Source organism: Arvicanthis niloticus, chromosome 25 (assembly GCF_011762505.2).
Source record: "Arvicanthis niloticus isolate mArvNil1 chromosome 25, mArvNil1.pat.X, whole genome shotgun sequence".
Taxonomy (NCBI): Eukaryota; Metazoa; Chordata; class Mammalia; order Rodentia; family Muridae; genus Arvicanthis; species Arvicanthis niloticus.
In genome coordinates, this window is record NC_133433.1 from 277793 (window position 1) to 296854 (window position 19062).

Genomic DNA, 19062 nt, shown 5'->3' on the forward strand with positions numbered 1-19062 from the left:
TCCCTATCTGTACTGTGTCATCCTTTAACATTGTATGGACTTGGATGGTGAACTAGGGAGGAGATGCCGAGATGGCCTGACACTGTCCTCACCTGCAGGTGCTTCCAGGACAGTGTGATAGATTCAACAAGAGACTCTAAGGCATGAGGGCTGGGAGATGTAACAGGTTGACTGTCCCTGATCTAAAATGCTTCAAGCCAGTAATGTTTCTAATTGTGGAGTTGGGAGAGTCTGAGATTATTAAGGGATAGGGCCTAAGTTTAAACACAAATCTGTTGATGTTTCATAAACATTTTATGTACAGTGTACTAAGAGTACACTACTTTTAGTGTACCACATTTCTACTGTGACTTATCACATGAAATTTCTGCTTGTGGGGCCATGAAGGAACTCACAAATTGTTTCTCAAATTGTTTCTGATTTTGGAGCATTTCACATTTCGTATTAGGGATACTTGGCCATCATTATATAACATGGACTCTATAGTGCCTTTAGAAGGGGATGGTTCTCCTGTACTGAGGGAGTCCAGAAGCATGGTTTAACAGTGCCAGAGATAGTGTCTTTAAAAGAGTTACTGGAAAAGACTTACTTAACTGTTGTGTTCATTCAAAAATATTTGTGATCACTCTGCAGCTACCCTTCACTAACATAGGTTAGGATTTCTCTGTCAAGTTCTTCTAAGAAAATATTTTATTAAGTAATATTTCTCTGTGGTATCTATATTGTATATAGCATTATAATTTTACAAAATAGAGTAAATTAGATATTGAGAGGCAATATATTATAATTCAAAATGTTCTGTGTGCAGTGGAAATGGCAAGCAGCCGATGGGGGCTATGTCATAACTAGCTGTAGCTGTCAACAGGACATACATGGGAAGAAGAAACCTCAATTAAAGAATTGCCTCCATCAGGTTGGCCTCTGAACATATCTTAGAGGCCTTTTATTGAGTGATAACTAATGTAAGGAAGCCAAGGCAACTTTGGACAGTGCCATCTCTAGGCGTGGGCTGTGTAAGAAAGATAGCAGGGGAAGCCACGGAGAGCACACCAGTAAGCAGTGCTCCTTCATGGTTCCCTCCTCCCGTTACTGCCTCCAGATACCTGCCTTGAGTCCCTGCCTTGGCCTCCTTCAGTGATGGACTGTGAGCTTGTAAATTGGAATAAACCCTTTCCTCCCCAAAAGTTGGTTCATGGCTGTGTTTTATCATAGCAACAGAAAGCAAACTAGGACAGACTACAGTAAAAGCAAATTGAAAAAAAACCTGCGTAATATTTTCTTGTCAGTTCCTTGCTGGCAGGTCCAGGCAAGAAGAGAGTGGTCCGGGTCCCTCCAGGTCTCTCTGGGGCTGAGCAGGATAGTGAGTGTCTATGGCCCAAAAGAAACACATTGGGCTGGGAGTCTTCTCAAAGCAGGAACTCAACTTCAATTTATCAGCCTCTCCCTTATATAAACTTGGAGCATAGGGAGGAGGAGTTTTGGTGGGGTGAGATGACGTAGCAGATAGGGAAGGGTGACAGAGGGTATGGGGTGACTGACAGGGCCAGTGGCAAAGCTCTACATCAGTAACAGTGGGGCAGAGGCAGGGCCAAATGGGTCTTACTGAGTTACCCCTGTACAAAAGTGACTGAGATAGGTCTCAAAACTCAAGCCAGGCTTAGCCTCTCTCACAAAGCTGCAGAAACCTGAGCCACAAGGCCCAAACCAGGGCTGAAAGGAGCCCAACATTTACTTTGTAATATTAACCTATTCTTCAGCTTTTTCTTGATCTCTTTGTTGTTTTTCTATGTTTTATAGTTGGTTGATTTTTGTTTGTTTGTTTGTTTGTTTGGTGGTTGTTGTCGTGGTGGTTGTGGTTGTTTTGTCACAGAATTGCTAGAATTCTATGCTTGCATGGAAGAGAAGACAAATTGGCTTAATCCTGTATGTTGCTGTGAGGAGCAAACACACTAGAGGCATGGGCTAGCTTCCACCAGCTATATTAGTAAGAACACAGGAATGCAGCAGGGTTGCCAGGATCCCCCTGAATATTAGCACAGATCATTTTGCCTTTATTTACCATTGTTTGGGAGTGCAGACTATATGGCTTACACCACCTGACCCCTAGGACACTGGCTTGCCACACTGTCACGTCTGTCCGTTCCAGATGACTTCATATCTTCTGGAAGTCTTGATCACTTGACCCCAACTCATGCTCTAGCTTTTCACTTTACTACACCTTCCCTATTCAGTATTTAATAAAATGTTAAAATACCAGTCTCATACTCCTTAGTTTTACTATGCATTTAACCTGCTTGCTTACATGGTTTTTTAGTTAGTTTGTTATTTCCATAACACTGGTCATTCTTTGACCTTTAATATATTTGTGATTTGTTGGGAGTGGGCCCTTGTTTTCCTCCTGTATTCCTCTATATCAAGAATAGGGCCAACAATTATTTGTTAGAGAAATAAATAAAACAGTATTAACATTTCCTACATAATTTCCATAAGACATATGGATATTTTATAATCCACAGTCTTTGGAGAATCTTTTTATAGTGGAAGACATGCAAGTCTGTATTGAGGAAACAATGTCATATTTTTCTAGTTCTTAACAGAGTTATTTTAATAATCCATTAGGAACTGTGGACCTGGCTTAGTGGATAAAAAGCATTAGGGGCTGTGGTCCTGGCTTAGTGGTAAGCTGGGCAAGTGTGAAGGGACCTAAGTTCAGATTCCTACATTAAAAAGCTAGGTTTGGCTGTCTATAGCCTTTGCATAGGACTGGGGCACAGAAACAGGGGAGGTAGGGCTTGTAGGCTGCCAGCAAAACTCAAGATTTAGTGAGCGTCTAGAGAGAAGTGCTGGGAACTGACTTGGGGGTCCTGTATAAGCGCCCTACTTAATTTTTATTGCTAAGCCATTTCTTCAGCCACATAAAATATATTTTAAAGTTAAACTTAAACTTATATAACTTAATATGAATTTCATATTTTTATCATTTAATAATGTTTTAGCAAAACAAGAGTAGAACTGATATGTTAAAATGTGGGATAGGCATGTAGCTCCATGGCACAGGACTTGGTTAGCATGTGAAAGGCTCTGAGTTGTATTTTTAACCATATGTATGTATGTGTGTGTGTGTATGTGCATGTGTATGTATGTATGTGTGTGTGTGTGTGTATGTGAGTGTGTATCCACATCTATATCTCCATAGCAATATTGGCCCTATAGCTTACCACAAAAACAAAATTGCTTGATTTATGCCTAGCTAAATTATTGTTCTTCATTTTCTCAGGAAATCCATCAATTGGAATTTTGAAATACAAAGAAAAATATTACACTTTCAGTACCAAAGATGCTGCATACTCATTTGCAGAAAATCCAGACCATTACATTAATGTGATTAAAGAGAAAGCCAAGAAGAATGCAGAGTTAATTCAGCTACTAGAACTTCATCAACAGTTTGAAACTCTCATACCATATTCTCAGGTAAACACAGTAAACTTTTGAAAATACCTGGGTTTGTAATTCCTGACTCGATTAAAGTGGCATCTCAGTATTGCTTACTGTGTATTTTTTCCTGGCAGTGAAGTTTAGCACATGCAGAAGCAGGAATAGGGTATTGGGTCTTTCTCTCTCACTTTTAACCTTACTTTTGAGACATGGCTCTTTGAACCAAAAGGTCCCTGTTTCCTTGAGGCTTACTGGTCACTAAGCTCTGAGCATCTACCAATCTCTGTTCCCCAGAAAATGCTGGGATTGTGGCATGTACTGCCATGCCTAACTTTTGTGTAGGTGCTGGGAATTTGAACTCAGGTCTACTTGCTTTCACCCACTTGGTACCATTGAAGGGTGCAAGAACAAGATCATTTTCTCTGCCAAGTAAAGAATTCAAAGGTAGAAAAAAGTGTTTACAAAAATCTTGGGGAGCCCAGCAGAGACATCATGTGATGCCCAGGAAATCAAGGTTCCTTTGTGGGGCTTTTGGTTTCATTAATAAAAAAATTAAAGCTGAACATGGTGGCATACCCCTTTAATCCTGGTACTCAGGAGGCAGGATCTCTGTGAGTTCGAAGCCAACAATTAAAAGAAAAAAAAAAGGAAAAAGAAATAAAAGAAAAAAAAGACCAAACACAATATACATAAACATATAAATATACATATGGATACAAGCCATTTTCTCAGCTCCTTGCATCCATATGTTTATGTGAGTGGCCATGTTATCACAAATTCCATGTTCCAACATGGAAGCAGTTTCACCAAGCTGTTATAGTAACAGAGCAAAAAAAATCAAAAGTCCAGCCCCAGGTGATCTTGGGCCATCTTTAGCCCTCTTAGTACCAGTACACTGCCCTCCCTTATTTGGAGCTAACATCTTTGAGACCATTAACTAGGTGAAGCCTATGGAATGCAAAGATACCTAGCTGTCCGTAACCCAAAAGGCTGAGTGTTATCAGACAGCTCTGAGGCCTATCGAGAGACTTCTCCTGTTTGCTAGACTTGTAACATCCCAAACTCTTCCCTCTTCCCAGTCATTCAAGCGTAATCAGTTTATCAGCAGAAGGTTCAGCCAAAGGTGCAGCTTTCCAGACACTCTCTGTAAGTTCTTCCTGTTGATATAGCGTCACTCTGTGTGTGTGTGTGTCTGTCTGTGTGTGTGTCTGTGTATGTATGTGTATGTGCACATATATACTAGGATCTGGTGGAGAGTCTGGATAATAGGTAGAAGAGCTGGCAAAGCCATTAAGGGAAGAAACTACTGGATCATGCATAAACACTACAATCTACTAGTCATTATGATTCCAGTCCCACTTCCCCAATCTATATTTGACAAAATACTAAGAATAATGTGCCCAACATTAAAATAATCAGCAACACTGCCTGGCCTAATGGAATGAGGGTAACCGATGAAGAAAACAGACATTTTAAATAAGCAATTTAAAACTAGATTGACTATATGTTTATATCTGCACTTGAAGTTACTTGTAGTCCAGAATGATTTTACTTATATTTTCAGTATTTAAACAAGTCTTAATCTTAGTTTTTATTTTACTAGCTTGACTTGTGACCTCGTGTGGAATGGCTAGCTCTAATTCTTAGGAAAAATTGGTCTTTCGGTCTAAATTATCTTACCTCTTATCTGTGGCTACCAAGTCAATGGGCCTTAGTATTTTATTACACTGCATTTCACCGGGAAAGGGAACTGTAGAGCCACGTTATTAGAAGAAACTCTATAGCAGTATAGTATTCCTGTAAAATTTCTCTTAACAAGATTGAGGGTTTTTTTGTGCAACAAATGTAATGGACAAGTCACAAACAGTAATGGAGGTCAGATTTGATAGCAGTCAGAGTAGTATAGGTCTTACAAGCATAACCAAATCCGACTGCATAGCTTAATGGTTAGATGTGAAAATGAGGACTGGAGCAGTGGCTACTCAGTTAAGAGCATACACATGTGCATGGATACACACATAACTAAAGATAGAATAAACCTTTTAAGAACCATAAAAATATGAATAAAATAGTAGATGTTCTTAAGAAAAGAAATATAAATAGGAATCATGTCAGTGTTATTCATTTCCTAATTAGTAAAATACAGATATTTAAAATTTAAAATTCTGGCTGATTATACTATACTTAAATACTCATTTAATAAAGAACCATCAGCATGTAAAATATAAAACCATGAATGTTGTCATTAGAAATTGACATTTTTATGTAATTTGGATTAGAAGAGTTAACCCAAACTTTTGGGTATTTTATCTGGAGTAAACAGAGTAGGAGCTGATGTGTTTGTCAGCCATCTGAGAACACCACAGGGCCTGCACTGGCTTCTTGTTAACGTCTCAACGTTTGTAACACAAACAGAAACTTACAACCTAATCAGTTAGACCCAGTTAATCTATTATTCTTTTTTTTTCATAGGAAAAAGTTTATTCATCTTGGATATAAGCATTTGAATTTAAAATATAGGTACCCCACAAATGGTGCTTCTTTTGAAAGATTTAAAATAAAATTTTATTGATTTAAGAACTAGATTTCTTTTATCTAATATTTTTACAAAGACTGTGAAGACATTTGAATCTTTTAAACATGAAAACTGGATTTAAATAAGATAGGTTTTCAAGTAAGCAGTTATAACAAAACCACGACAAGTGTGTCCATGAAGAGGCTCAGCAGTTAGAGCACAGCTGCTCTGCTGGAGGGCCCTGGGTGGGTCCACAGAGCTTGCGTAGTGGCTTACAACTGTCTGCAACTCTAGTTTCAGGGGCTCAGATGCCTTCTTCTGGCCCACATAGGCACTTCCATATGTGTGACGTCACACAGACATATAAAAATGGTATTTCTGGAATGAAATAATGATTTTTATGACTACTACAAAAATGAAATAAAATTTATAATATATATATATTTTTAATTAGAACCTGTTTGGGAAGGAAATCCTTATGAAAATATCAAAATTTTTTATGGTACTAACATTTTATAGCCTAATAAAACCTTTATCTTATCCAATGAATGCTGTTTATATAAACAAATAATGTTTTAAGGTTTCATGAAGGAAATAGACCCAAAGACACAGGTGTAATATGTTTTGTATCGTTTCAGCATACCCACATGTATCAGTAATAAAACCCCATAACCAAAAGCAACTTATAAAGAAGGAGCTACTTTGGCTTCTGCTTCCAGGAGGATAGAGTGGGAGAGACATGGTGGCAAGCAGTAGGAGAAGGAATCTGGCTGATGGCAGAAAGGCACAGAGGAAGTGAGAACGTGAACAGGACATGGTGGGGCTGTAACCCCTGCCCCAAAGTCTGCCCCTAGTGATGAGCTTCTTCCAGCAAGGCTGCACATCTTGGAGGTTCCACAACCCCAAACAGCATGGACAATGGGAGATTAGTGTTCAAATGCATGACCTCCAGGGGACATTTCTAAGTTTATAAGGCAGTATGTATAACAGGCTTTTTACTATATTATCAAAATATGCTTATAAATCCCTATATGTGCATTTTAATAGGACATGCCAAAAGTAAAAGTAGTTTTAGCACATAATAAAATAGCAAGTGAGCACAGTTTGTTATAAATTGTTTTGGACACAATGCATGAAAACATTATCTAGCACATACGACACAATTACAGGAAATCAGGAGCATGTAGCAAAAAAGGACATTTATATTCTTTTTATGGCCCCTTCTATACCCCTTTAGGATGTAAGAAAGCTTTAGCAGCGTTGGGGATTAAAAGGCAAAGTGTTTTCTGTAGACTTATGTTTGTTAAATAGCATAGTGAATATGTATTTCTGATGAAAAAGTTTGGGGGGTGGGCAGGACCTCATCACAAACAAACATGTAAACAAACAAAAGATGAAGAAGAAAGCCTCTCTCTGTATCTCTGTCTCTTTCTGTACCTCTCTCTGTGTGTCTCTCTGTCCCACCCTCCTTCCCTCTCTTCCCTCCCCCGGTCTGAGATAGGGTCTCATTATGTAGACCAGGATGGCCTCAAATTCTCAAAGATCCACCTGTCTTTGTCTACTAAATGCTGCGATTAAAAGCGTGCACCACCATATCCAGCTGAAGAGAATGTCTTTTTAAATACTTTAGGTCATAGGTTTTCTTTTAATTTATAGTGAAGCTAAATTGTATTTCTAATGTTTGATTATGCACTAAAGGAAAAAAAAAGGGAAGAATTATAGTCCTTGGATCAAGCATCAACTAACTGGCCCAGTATGACTCTGGAATCTAGCCCCCTTCCTAGAGTTTGCAGTGCTGGTCTGTCTCTTACCTTGAAGTAGGCAGCACATGCCTGCCCATACAGCCCCGCACCCAGGATTTTGTCAACATGTGCCCTTGGGTGGCTGTTTTCCCTCTGGGTATCCCTAGAGACCCAGATCAGAAATGCTTCTGTCTGGTATAGAGTTTAACAGCGAGATGTGCAGCAGCTGTTTTTCAAGTCTGTCACACAGTAAGGACATAGAGAGTTTAAGTTTATCTTTTATGACTTTAAAAGTTATGGAAGCCAGCCCCTTCCTCAGAACATCACAGAGGTGGAAGCTGACCAAGCTCCTTCACTGAGTATTAGCTTTACAGAAAGAAAGCAGAGACGCACACAGCATGTTTAACACTTCAGGTTAAGAGGGAGTATAGAAGTGATTATTCTTCATATGCTGCCTCAGGTCCAGGATGTGTTGCTTTGGATAGTCTCATCATTGTATTTTGGGGGTGCTCTCTCTGAGGCAAGTGTTTAGAATGCCTGGGGTTGTCAGCCCTTTATAATGATGCCCCCTCAAGAAAAGCTGTGCCCTGGTTTGTCTGATTCAGGCATGGGATATAGATGACTCTAGAGACCTGATTAAGTACCAAGTCCCTGACCATAGAAACAGAAATGAAAGGACTCAAGGTAACATCATGTGACCTGTGCTCAGCATTTACACAAGCCAAGTGACAGAAGGGGAAACTCATTGTTTCATGATGGGCCTTAGCATGAGCCTCCAGAGCTGTAAGGATGGAGGAGAAGAAACAGCTCCAAATAGTTGCCTTTAGTTACCTGTAGAGTCCCTTAACTCAGGCCAAATTAGGATCCATGGCCTTGATACTATATTAGTTTGTGTTTTATTGCTGTAATAAAACACTGACCAAACCCATCCTGAGGAGGAGAGGGTTTATTTGATGTGGTCCCATCATCAGAGATGATGAGGGAGAGCAGAAGCAGAGTCAATGGAGGAATGATGCTTACTGGTAGCCATGGGTTCTTTAGCTTGCTGTTTATACAATTTATGACCACCTGCCAGGAGTGGCACCACCCACATCAATCATTACAGTAAAGTGTCCTGTTGACTTTCCTGGAGGCCAGTCTGATGGTGGCATTTCCTCAGTTGAGGTTCCCTCTTCCTAGATGACTCTAGCTTGTGCCAAGTTGACAAAAAGCCAGGAATTTCTGGCCTAATTGGCATAATAAAGATACTTTAATACAGGCTTAAGCACGGAGGTTAATGCTACTTAAGGAGAAAATTAGGTGTGAAGTGTGAGTATAGACTTCTCATGGGAGAGCAGCTCTTATAATGAGGCTTCTTAATATAGCAGGGAATGTCTTTTCTCTCTGCATGTCATCTTAAAATAGGCCACAGCAGTCTTCCTTTGACATAGATTTGTTCTGTTAGGAAATAAAGAAGGAGAAGATCAGATCAGAGTCGGGGATGAGAAAGAGAGCTGTCCTCAGAATCTGTCTCTAGTTCTGCTTTTACCTCTAAAACTTTTAAATTAAAAGAAAAATTAGTGCCTCTTCTTAATTCACATATAGTTTTTGAAGCTCATATTAATTTTTGTAAATTAACAATTTTATCATTTTTTTCTTTAGATAATTCTGTGTTTCAGTTCAAGTAAGCTGCCTATTTGTGATTTTTAAAATTATATTGCCTTGGGCTTTTAGGTAAGAAAACAAAGCACTTTAGAGAATAGATATTCCCTATAAAGGGAAATATAAAGTCAACTTATCTACAGTTAAATGCTCTAAGATTTTTTACACTTGAAAGGTTAATTATGTACTTATCGAACATGAAACCAATGGAGTACCAAGTATCTTTTTTGGGCTCCCAGCCCCCCCCCCAAAAAAAAACCCTTTTCTCCCTTCCTTAGATTAGATATTAAAGAGAGTAATTGCTAGCAAGCTTAACCAACCAAAATGCCTTTAGAGGCCTGAAAGAAAAAAAAAAAAACACCAGAAACCAAGATGCCTTCCCAGCAGACAGACAAAATAGATCCCTTACACCAAACACAGTGAAAAAAATCAGAAATGAACGTAGTATTTATCTACCAAATAGGATCCTTAAACATCCAGCTCAAAATAAACCAAGAAAGTTCTGAGAGAGAGCCTGGAAAGAGCTCCCCAGATCCATCTGAGGAGACAATGTCAGAGGGTTTCGCCACAGAGGTCCAGACTGCCAGACCTTGCAACTAGCCAAGTGACTCCTGTAGAAAGTAGATTGTTCTTGGGACACTAAATTCTGGCACCATAGATGGTGAAGTAAAATAGAGCTCTTACAAAATAGAGCTCAACAGGGATAAGAGATAGCTTATCCTGAAGCAAAATATGAGTGGGCATGGTCTAGGCGTACAGACAGATTTGGGTTACTCCAAATTCCATGTTTCAATGTGTAAGCAGTTTCAAGAATGTTTCATAGTTTTACAGCACATAGAAAGTCTTAAGACGAGTGCTTTTTAAAACCATTCATAGAAGCTGAATGGTGAATCAAAGCAAAGTGGAAGCCTCTCTCCTCTAGGCCTTACATGCTGTCTGATGACATCCAGCCTTTTGGCAGGTGAGAGGTATTTGTTTTTATATCCCAACAGCTTTACCTAATTAGTTGTCACAAAGATGTTATCTCACATTTAGACAAGGACAATAAAGATGGCCCAAGATAATTTAGCTCTGATCTGTAGTATTCTAAATTCTCTAGAATTATTCAAATACTACTCAATTAATCAGACAGGAAGGCTTAGTGGAAAATGCACCTTCTTTCCGGGAACTTCCATTCATGTATGCTACTACTCAGCTCACTTTCTTTACTCTTACACAATTCAGGATCACTTTCATAGGGAATGGTGTCACCCAAAGGGGGCTAGGGGTTTGGAGTCTTTTTGCTTCAATTAACCTAGTCAAGATAATCTTCCATAGACTTACAGGTCAACCTGATCTAGAAAAGTCTTCATCAAGACTCCCTTTCCAGGTGACTCTAAATTGTTCTATGTTCACAATTAAAACTAACCATCACAATTACCTATGCATATTCTCTTTTTGCATTTTCTTCATTTTTGTTAATTATTTCGATTTGTTCTTTCCTCTGTGAAAGACTGGGGTTGAGGAGGTCGAGGGCATAACCAAAATGAAGAGCAGCAAAGGACTCAGCTTATTCGAGAAGCAGAGTTCAGAGTCTCGATTCTTACACATATTATAGTGTTACAGCTCTGATTCCAAAACACATAGAGCATAAGATACCAATCTGTTAATGCTGTTTTCCTACTGGACAGAAAGGATATTTTTATGTTACTAACTAGACCTCTTCCCAGAAGATAAATGTGAAGAGCATGACGTCTGGCCAAGGAGATTCCTGTTGGACTGTGAAGGCAAAACTCTGCAAACATCATCTGGCAAGGGCGTTGTCCTGGCGTGATGTTAGTTCAGCAGATCTTCTTCACTCAGTTTTAAAATTAAGACTTAATAAAATGTCCAAGCTTTTTAGTGGAGGTAAAAACTGGACTGGAAACAAAGAGAAAGGGCAAACAATGTGCTTCAGCCATTACCCAGCTAAGGAGTAGAGCAGGCGCTGGGTCGTGTTATGGGCTTTGTTGAATGGGCCTGTATTTACCTCACACATAATTTTTTCTTCTTACTACATTGACAAGCAATCTTAGTACAGTCCTGAGAAGAAGTGGTTAGAATGGGTGTCATTATCTTCTTAGAGTACTTTCTCCTTTCAAGCTGTGGTCTGTGGTACGACCCTGCCCCATGGATTTTAGCTGAATGTCTCCCATTATATCATTTGCTGAGATATTAATTTTTTTGCATCTACTGAAAGACAGTTCAGTGTTGGCTCTGTAGCCTGCCCATGTTGAAAATTACTACATATTAATTTACTTACAGGATTAAAACAACTTTAATATTGAGCCGATGGGGACTGGAGAGATGGATGGCTCAGTGGTTAAAAGCACTGACTGTTCTTCTAGAGGTCCTGAGTTCAATTCCCAGCAATCATATGGTGGATTACACCATCTGTAATGGGATCTGATGCCCTCTTTTGATGTGTCTGAAAACACCAGCAACAGTGTACTCATACATAAAATAAATAAATGAATCTTTTAAAAAAAGACTGAGCTGACTTTTGCCCAGTTCTATTATATTTAATATATATTCCCACAACTAATTTAATATTATGTTTTTTAGGTACAGTATTCTGCTTATTCTTATATCAGATTTAATGACTTATTTTCCTAGGAATTTATGCAAGTTATTCTCATGAAGATTTTATGATAGTCTTTTATAACTGGTTTAATTTCTACATAAACTATTGCCCCCAATCCCTTTTGGTTGGTTTTGGTTTTTGAGCCAGGGCCTCACTCGGGAGCCCGGGCCTGCCTGGAACTTGCTATGTAAAGCAGGCTGACCTTGAACTCACCAGAACATCCTAGCCTGCCTCTGTCTCCCAAGTGCTGGAATTAAAGGTGTGTGCCACCAAGTCTGCCCTTTCTGCTGCTCTTTGTGTGCGTGTGCATGTGCTTGCGTGTGTGTGTGTGTGTGTGTGTGTGTGTGTGTGTGTGTGTGTGTGTTTTATGAGCTGTGCTCTCGTGGAGCCTGTGTTTGCCTTGAACCCACAATCCTCTTGATTTTCCCTTCTACCATGTTGCTCACTTTAGCCTTTTCCTCTCTGTTTTGACTCTTCTTGCCAGGGTCCTGTCTTGTTTTGTCATACTTATTTCTTTTACTTCTGTTAGACAGTTCTCTCCATCTTTCCCTAGAGCACCAATGATTGATCTTTCGGTCCTGCCTCACATCTGCAATCATTTTCATGCCGAGCTGTGTTCCTTTACCACTTCAGTCTGCGGACTTCCACGCCGTGCAGCAAACCTTACCACATCCCCCCCACACCCCCTCCAGCCTAACTTTATTTTATTCACTTGTTCCCTCCTCCCTTCAATAACAGCTTGTCTCATTAATTTTCATGCTTTAGAAATGTATCAGTTGCACGGATTTGGCTATAGGCCACATGCTTTTAAACACATTCTCTTCACAGTTCAGTTCTCCATATCTACTAACCCCCTTAGCATAAAGTTGTTAGCTTGCTCACGCAGGACAGTTTTTTACTTTGAATTCCAAACAATTTATTACTTGTATTTTTTCCTTGAGCTTTCATGTGAAATTTTAAAATGCACTTTTCTTTCTTACTTACTTTACTTTTCTTTCTTACTTTTCTTTAAATATGTTTATGAGTCTTTCAGATTTAAAAAAAGCGTAAAGGAGCTAGTGAGATAGCTCAGCAGTTAAGAGCACTTAGTCCTTGCTCTTTCAGAGGGCTTGAGTATTTAATTTTGGAATTATAATGTGATTACTATCATAAAAAGCCTCAAAACTATTTGTAGCCCCAAATTGATATGTTCATTCCTGACTTTTACCATCAAATTAGTTTTCTCAAGTCAATGGATCTTAAATTTTCAAGTTGTAGATTCCCTGTATATATCAGGTCTTTGTTATAAATATTATAAAAATATTATCTTAAGATATATGTGTGTGTGTATGTGTGTGCTCAATGAGATGTATTATACAAAATTCTAATTTAGAAAAAAAAACAGGAATCAATTATTCAAAAACAAATGAGAGGAAAATTTGAATAAATGTTTTCATAAAATTAGAAAAATGGCATTTGTCATTTTACTCTGAACTTTAAAAGCTTTGGTGTATTTAATCTTTGCCTGGTGTTCACGAGATACACAGTTGTTTTGCTGTTGTGTTATCCTTTTGCTGCAAATTCCCAGCCATGATTTCTCAGTGTCAGACAACAATGAATTAATATCCTGGTCCCACACTTGTTTTACCTGCCCAGATCTTTTCTTTAAAGATATATTTTCTTAAAAGATATTTTAGTGGGTAAAATCATGACTCTGACTCAGAGAGAAGATGAGTCTGTGTTAAAGAGTATAGTCTTCAGTCAGTCATGAACATTTACCACCAGTCTCAAAAAACAGCCTAAGCTTGGAGTAGTTGAGTATTCCTAGAATCCCAGAACCTGGGGAGTTGGGGTGGGGGAAGCTGGAGGATAGAAAATTTGTAGCCAGCCTGGGTTAGAGGATGTGACCTTGTGTTAAACCCCTCTGCAACAAAAAGAGAAGGAGTCTTAATAGACACATTTATGCATCTGAAAAATATCCAAGTAAGTATGCAAATAAATACAAATGTATTGGTTTTCCCACACAGGGAAAGAACAGATTATCAGATTTTACATGTATATAGACAAAACTGTTTGGCCTTACTATCAGTCGCAACTCCCAGATGGAAGACAGCTAAGGACAATGGAAGGTTAGACTTAGGTAACCAGATGTGTATGCTCTTGAGACAATGCATAGCTAGCTTTCTATTAAAACACAGTTTTCCTCTGTTCACCTGTGTCTTTCTCCTTTGTGCTTTTAAAATCCACAGCTGTTCTTCAGTGACCTTCAGATACCCACGGAAGTGGGATTTCTCCCTGTCTCCCATAGAATCCTTACTGTCTTATTTAATTATCATTTACTTGTATTCTAACAATAGTGTTAATTATCTTTTTATTATGCTTTTATATACTCTACTATATCATTAGAGATTTCAATCTAGATTTGATGGTATTGATCATCTTAGCTGTTATGGGAAGTTACTGTCCTTTCCTCCTCCTTGCCATGACCAGTTCCTCCCTAACTCTCTCCAATGCCACCGAGCACAACATAAGCAAATGTTTTTTAGCCCAGAATTACTAATACTTAATATGAGGTGTCCTTGGAGAAAACCAGTAGATTCAGATGAAGACAAAAATTTAAAAAATGCCAGGCAGTGGTGGTGCACATCTTTAATCCCAGCACTTGGGAGGCAGAGGCAGGCGGATTTCTGAGTTCGAGGCCAGCCTGGTCTACTGAGTAAGTTCCAGGACAGCCAGGGCTATACAGAGAAACCCTGTCTCGAAAAACAAACAAAAAACAAAACAAAACTTTGGGTGATCTCTTATGGATGTTCAAGTTCAAAACACATCCTAGAGAGGGTTAAATACATGTGGTTTATGCCTAATATTTAATAACTAGTTTTACTTTCTATTTCTACTTACACTACCCATTGAAGAGCAGGAAAAGACATTTGAAAGTTTGATAATGAATGATGCTTTTTACCTTAAAATATCATCCCACAGTAAGTGCACAGAGTCATGCACAAAGCCAGACTCTGCAGGAACACAGTCACACTGGGCTTGCTGTCTATATACTCTTCCTTGCTGGCATTTACAAGTATAGTTCATGTTCCAAAAGTGTTCTGTTAGTCTCTTGGCAGTTTCAGCTGAATGATTTTCGTTATCTGTACATGATGTTTGCCTTTTATAACTGATAATTACAAACTTGTGTTTCTTTAGATGAGAGATGTTGACAAGCATTATATAAAGCCAATTACAAAGTGTGACAACAGCACACAGACAGATACACACATATTGCCACCCACGACCTTGAGATCATATGAGTGGAATGAATGGGAACTAAGAAGAAAAGCCATAAAACTGGTTTGTAACAGTGTTTCCTAAATTGTTCAAAAGCTGGGGGCGGGGTTGGGGGTTGGATGTTGTTACCCATAGTTAAATTGTTTATATAAAAGAAATAAGATCTACATAGTTCCCTGCTGACATAGAAGTAATTTGCATGATTTATAAGTTGCCAGCATCCTATATAGTAAGTAAGTATCCCTTTTAAACCCGAATAGACATATGGAAGAATGAACCCACTCTTGACTAACACCCTCCAGGTACTAAACAACAACACTTGCTCTTTCCTTCATAGTTTTAAAGGGATTTTCCCAGCTGGAGAGATGGCTAAGTGGCTAAGAGCACTGCTGCTTCTGCAGATGTCCTAGGTTCAGTTCCAGGCACACACTTGGGCAGCTCAAGTTGCCAGCTCCAGGGAATCTAACACTCTCAGCTGGCCTCTGCAAGCCCTCAAACACAAGGACACAGGTGCATACACATGAGTCAAAACCATAATAAATCTTAAATATAAAAGAATACCTATTCTCCAGCTCTGGTGGTCCAAGCATGTTCTTTCAGTTACACGGAAGTCTGAGACCTGCCTAGGTTAAAGGGCAAGTTTATGGGCAGCCTGCATAACAAGAACTTATATCGAAGATGTTGTGTGTGTGTGTGTGTATGTGCCTATGTGTATGTGTTGTGTGTGTTATTGTGTATGTGTTGTGTGTGTACATGTGTTGTATGTCTGTATGTGTGGTGTGTGTACATTTATGTGTTGTGTTTATGTGTGTGTTGTATGTGTGGTATGTGGTGTGTGTATGTGTGTGTTGTGTGTATTTGTGTGTGTGTGGTGTGTGTATTTGTGTGTGTTGTACGTGTGGGTTGTATGTGTTGTATGTATGTGATATGCGTTGTGTGTATTTGTGTGTTATGTGTATATGTATGTGTGAGAAGGTGTAGTGTGTGTTGTATATGTGTATATGATGTGTGGTAATGTGAAAATATGTGTTGTATGTGCCTGTGCTACATAGTAAAAGCCTATCCTAATGGGGGCAGGGAGACTACAATTTCTGTGATTTAACCAAGTAGGTTAAAAGAAGTAGAGGGAGATTCCAGACTGCTGTTGCTGTTGTTTTTGTTTTGTTTTCTGGTACAGTGGTTTAACCCAGGGCTGCTAGGCAAGTATTCTGCCACTAAGCTATGTTTGTAGCCTTTAATACACAACACACACATACACACAGCACTCAGACATACACACCACACACACAAAATATACTCACATACATATCACACAACACATACATACACACACAACACGTACAAATACACACATACACACCTCACACACACCACACACATCATACACATACAACACACACAAATACACACACATACACAACACACATGTACAAAACACACATACACATCCAAACTCACTATAAATCTTAAATTTCTCACATTTGGCCGTTGCAACCCAATCGTGTGTGTTTCTCTTCAGCTCAGTCTCAGGTTTTCCCACTTCTTAAAGGATTCTTAAGTTCTTACTCTGTTCTTGATTTATTTTAGTGTTCTAATGTTTTATAGAATAGTGAGATATTTGGTCTATCAGGATAATTGAGAAAGTTTCCATGCAAGCTTCCCCAGAACCTACTGTAGGAGGAGAGAGTTAACACCAGTTTTCTTCTCTCTTCCATATGCACACCACAGCATGCACATGCCTGCAATCATACCATCATCATCCTCCCCATCCTCCTCCCCATCATCATTCTCCTCATCATAGAAAATTGTATTGTTTATTTGTGAAATGGAAAAATAATAGGCAAATATTAACTAAATGTCTGATTTTAAATATTTTTTTTTATTATTATTTTCCCTATTTTTTCTTTCTAGGCTAATTTGCGCCAGAAAATTACTCATTCTGTCCAAACTGACCTTAGTCACATGAGAAGAGATAACACCTCACAGGTGTATCCTTTGAAAGAGGCTAGCACCCAGTCCAAGAGAGAAGGCAGCTCCCGAGTGCCCAGGCCTCAGATTTTCATAGCTGGTCTTCGTGGAGGACAAAGCAAAACAACCTATGGGGTCAAGGTAAACTTAACCAGAGCAGTGGACGAAACCTAGAGATGGACTTTTGCAAGAAGCTGCTCTTGAATAGGATGCATGAACAAGAGTTTAAAGCTCTGTATGTGTACAAAGTTAATTTGCGAGGTTGGCACAGTCACTGGTTGTGTGAATGTGTACTAGGGCCCCGTATCCTGCCTGCCTGTTATACAAATCTAAAAGAAGTTTCTGTAGCACATTTTTCATTCTATTAAAATTGACAAGTAAAACTCTGTTTATTTGTTTTATATTTTAGACAAAGTTTACAGCATTGAGATTGAAATTGTAAGGCCAGCTAGGTAGCAGTATGATCATCACTGGACTAGAGGCTTCTTCTAAGATCCTACACAGTGTTAAACACTGACACTTATTCTGAAACACAGCACTTTCTGCTTCGTTGCTATTCAGCGATGACAGATTTCTATATCGTGAGCCTTACTATCAGGAACAATTGAAGCCAACATTGATGTGATTGATACCTTTTAAAAGCCAGAGAACTGATATTGTCTTAATTTTAGGCTCCTTGAGAAGAAAAGATCAGAATGCCTGCTAACACTGCCTGGCATTCCAGCTTGATCCTTTCAAGCTCTCTGTTGTCTACCTCAGAGCCTGCTGTGGCACAGAGCACCCTTCCACTTCACACTCCTCGGCCTTATTTGGATCATAAGCAGTTGGGTTTCTGCTGTGTGTATGGTGGGGTAGGGATATGGGTCAGTTGGTAGAATACTTGTCTAGCATTCTTGAGGCCTTGTGTTCAATTTCCAGCACCACATAAATCATGCATGGTGGCACAGGGATATAATCTTAGCATTGGACAGTGGAGGCAATAACTTCACAAATTCAAGGTTGTCATTGGAAATATAGCAAACATTCAGCCAACCTAGAAATATGGAACTCTTATCTCAAACAAAAAAAACCCAAAGGCCTTAGTTGTTGGTGATGGTCTCAGACCGTGCACCGAAAGGTCATGCTCCTAGCTGGAGGGCAGTGTTGACATTCACCAGACATACCTGCTTGTTTGGACCCATTTCAATGTTCCCTTGCACCACATCTATATGGCCCACAGAGGTGAAGTTCCTGCCATGTTGCCTCTGAAGGTCAAAAGCCAACACATCTACTTTCTTTAGGACAAAGCTAGACATTTCCCCAACACCCAGTTGTTTGAGAACACTGTGTGTTTCTAAAGGGAGCTTGTGAAAAGACAACAACAGGTTGCTTTTGCTTCTCAGATAAGGATGAAGACCCTCGGGATGAGGTGATAATCAGAGCAATGGCAGGGAGCCTAGAATTTGCTCACAGTTAGTCTTCCAAAGGAAAAACAACAACAAAAACGTGTTGGTGTAACCTGTTTTGAAATCTCTTTGCCACAGGTATTATACAAAGATCATGATTTTCATGCCTGAAGTTTAAAAATAATATAAATGAAAGGCTGGCTGTTAAGACAAGTCCTAGGGTAAGATGGGATTGAGTCATAGAACTTACTAAACTTTAGGAATTTAGGGTTGTGATTTTTTTTTTTTATTTTCAAATAACCTTCATCCAAATTCATAAACACAAGTCACCATTATCTAAAAAATGGAGTTATTTTAGAACTGGGGTTAGAATCAACTTATGAATAGTTGTCAAGGATAGGATAAAGCTGGAAAGTGTAGTAACAACCATGTTTGAGTATCATCTGACATATTGAAAAATTGTTTCTTACAGTTGAGAACTCGATGCTTAAGTTACACAGTAAACATGGGATACTC

General features: G+C 39.0%; 1 protein-coding gene across 3 annotated transcripts in view; it reads left to right on the forward strand.

Moving 5' to 3' along the window:
* The window catches only part of Cfap206 (cilia and flagella associated protein 206), a 31874-nt gene extending 14330 nt beyond the window's left edge, over positions 1-17544 (forward strand). For all 3 annotated transcript variants that reach the window (XM_076923988.1, XM_076923990.1, XM_076923989.1), the window contains exons 11-13: positions 3278-3471; positions 15113-15256; positions 17105-17544. In XM_076923988.1, coding sequence (XP_076780103.1) covers positions 3278-3471; positions 15113-15256; positions 17105-17335 — 569 coding nt within the window. In that variant the 3' untranslated portion in view covers positions 17336-17544. The remainder of the gene's footprint in view (positions 1-3277; positions 3472-15112; positions 15257-17104) is intronic.
* Positions 17545-19062: the final 1518 nt, after the last annotated feature.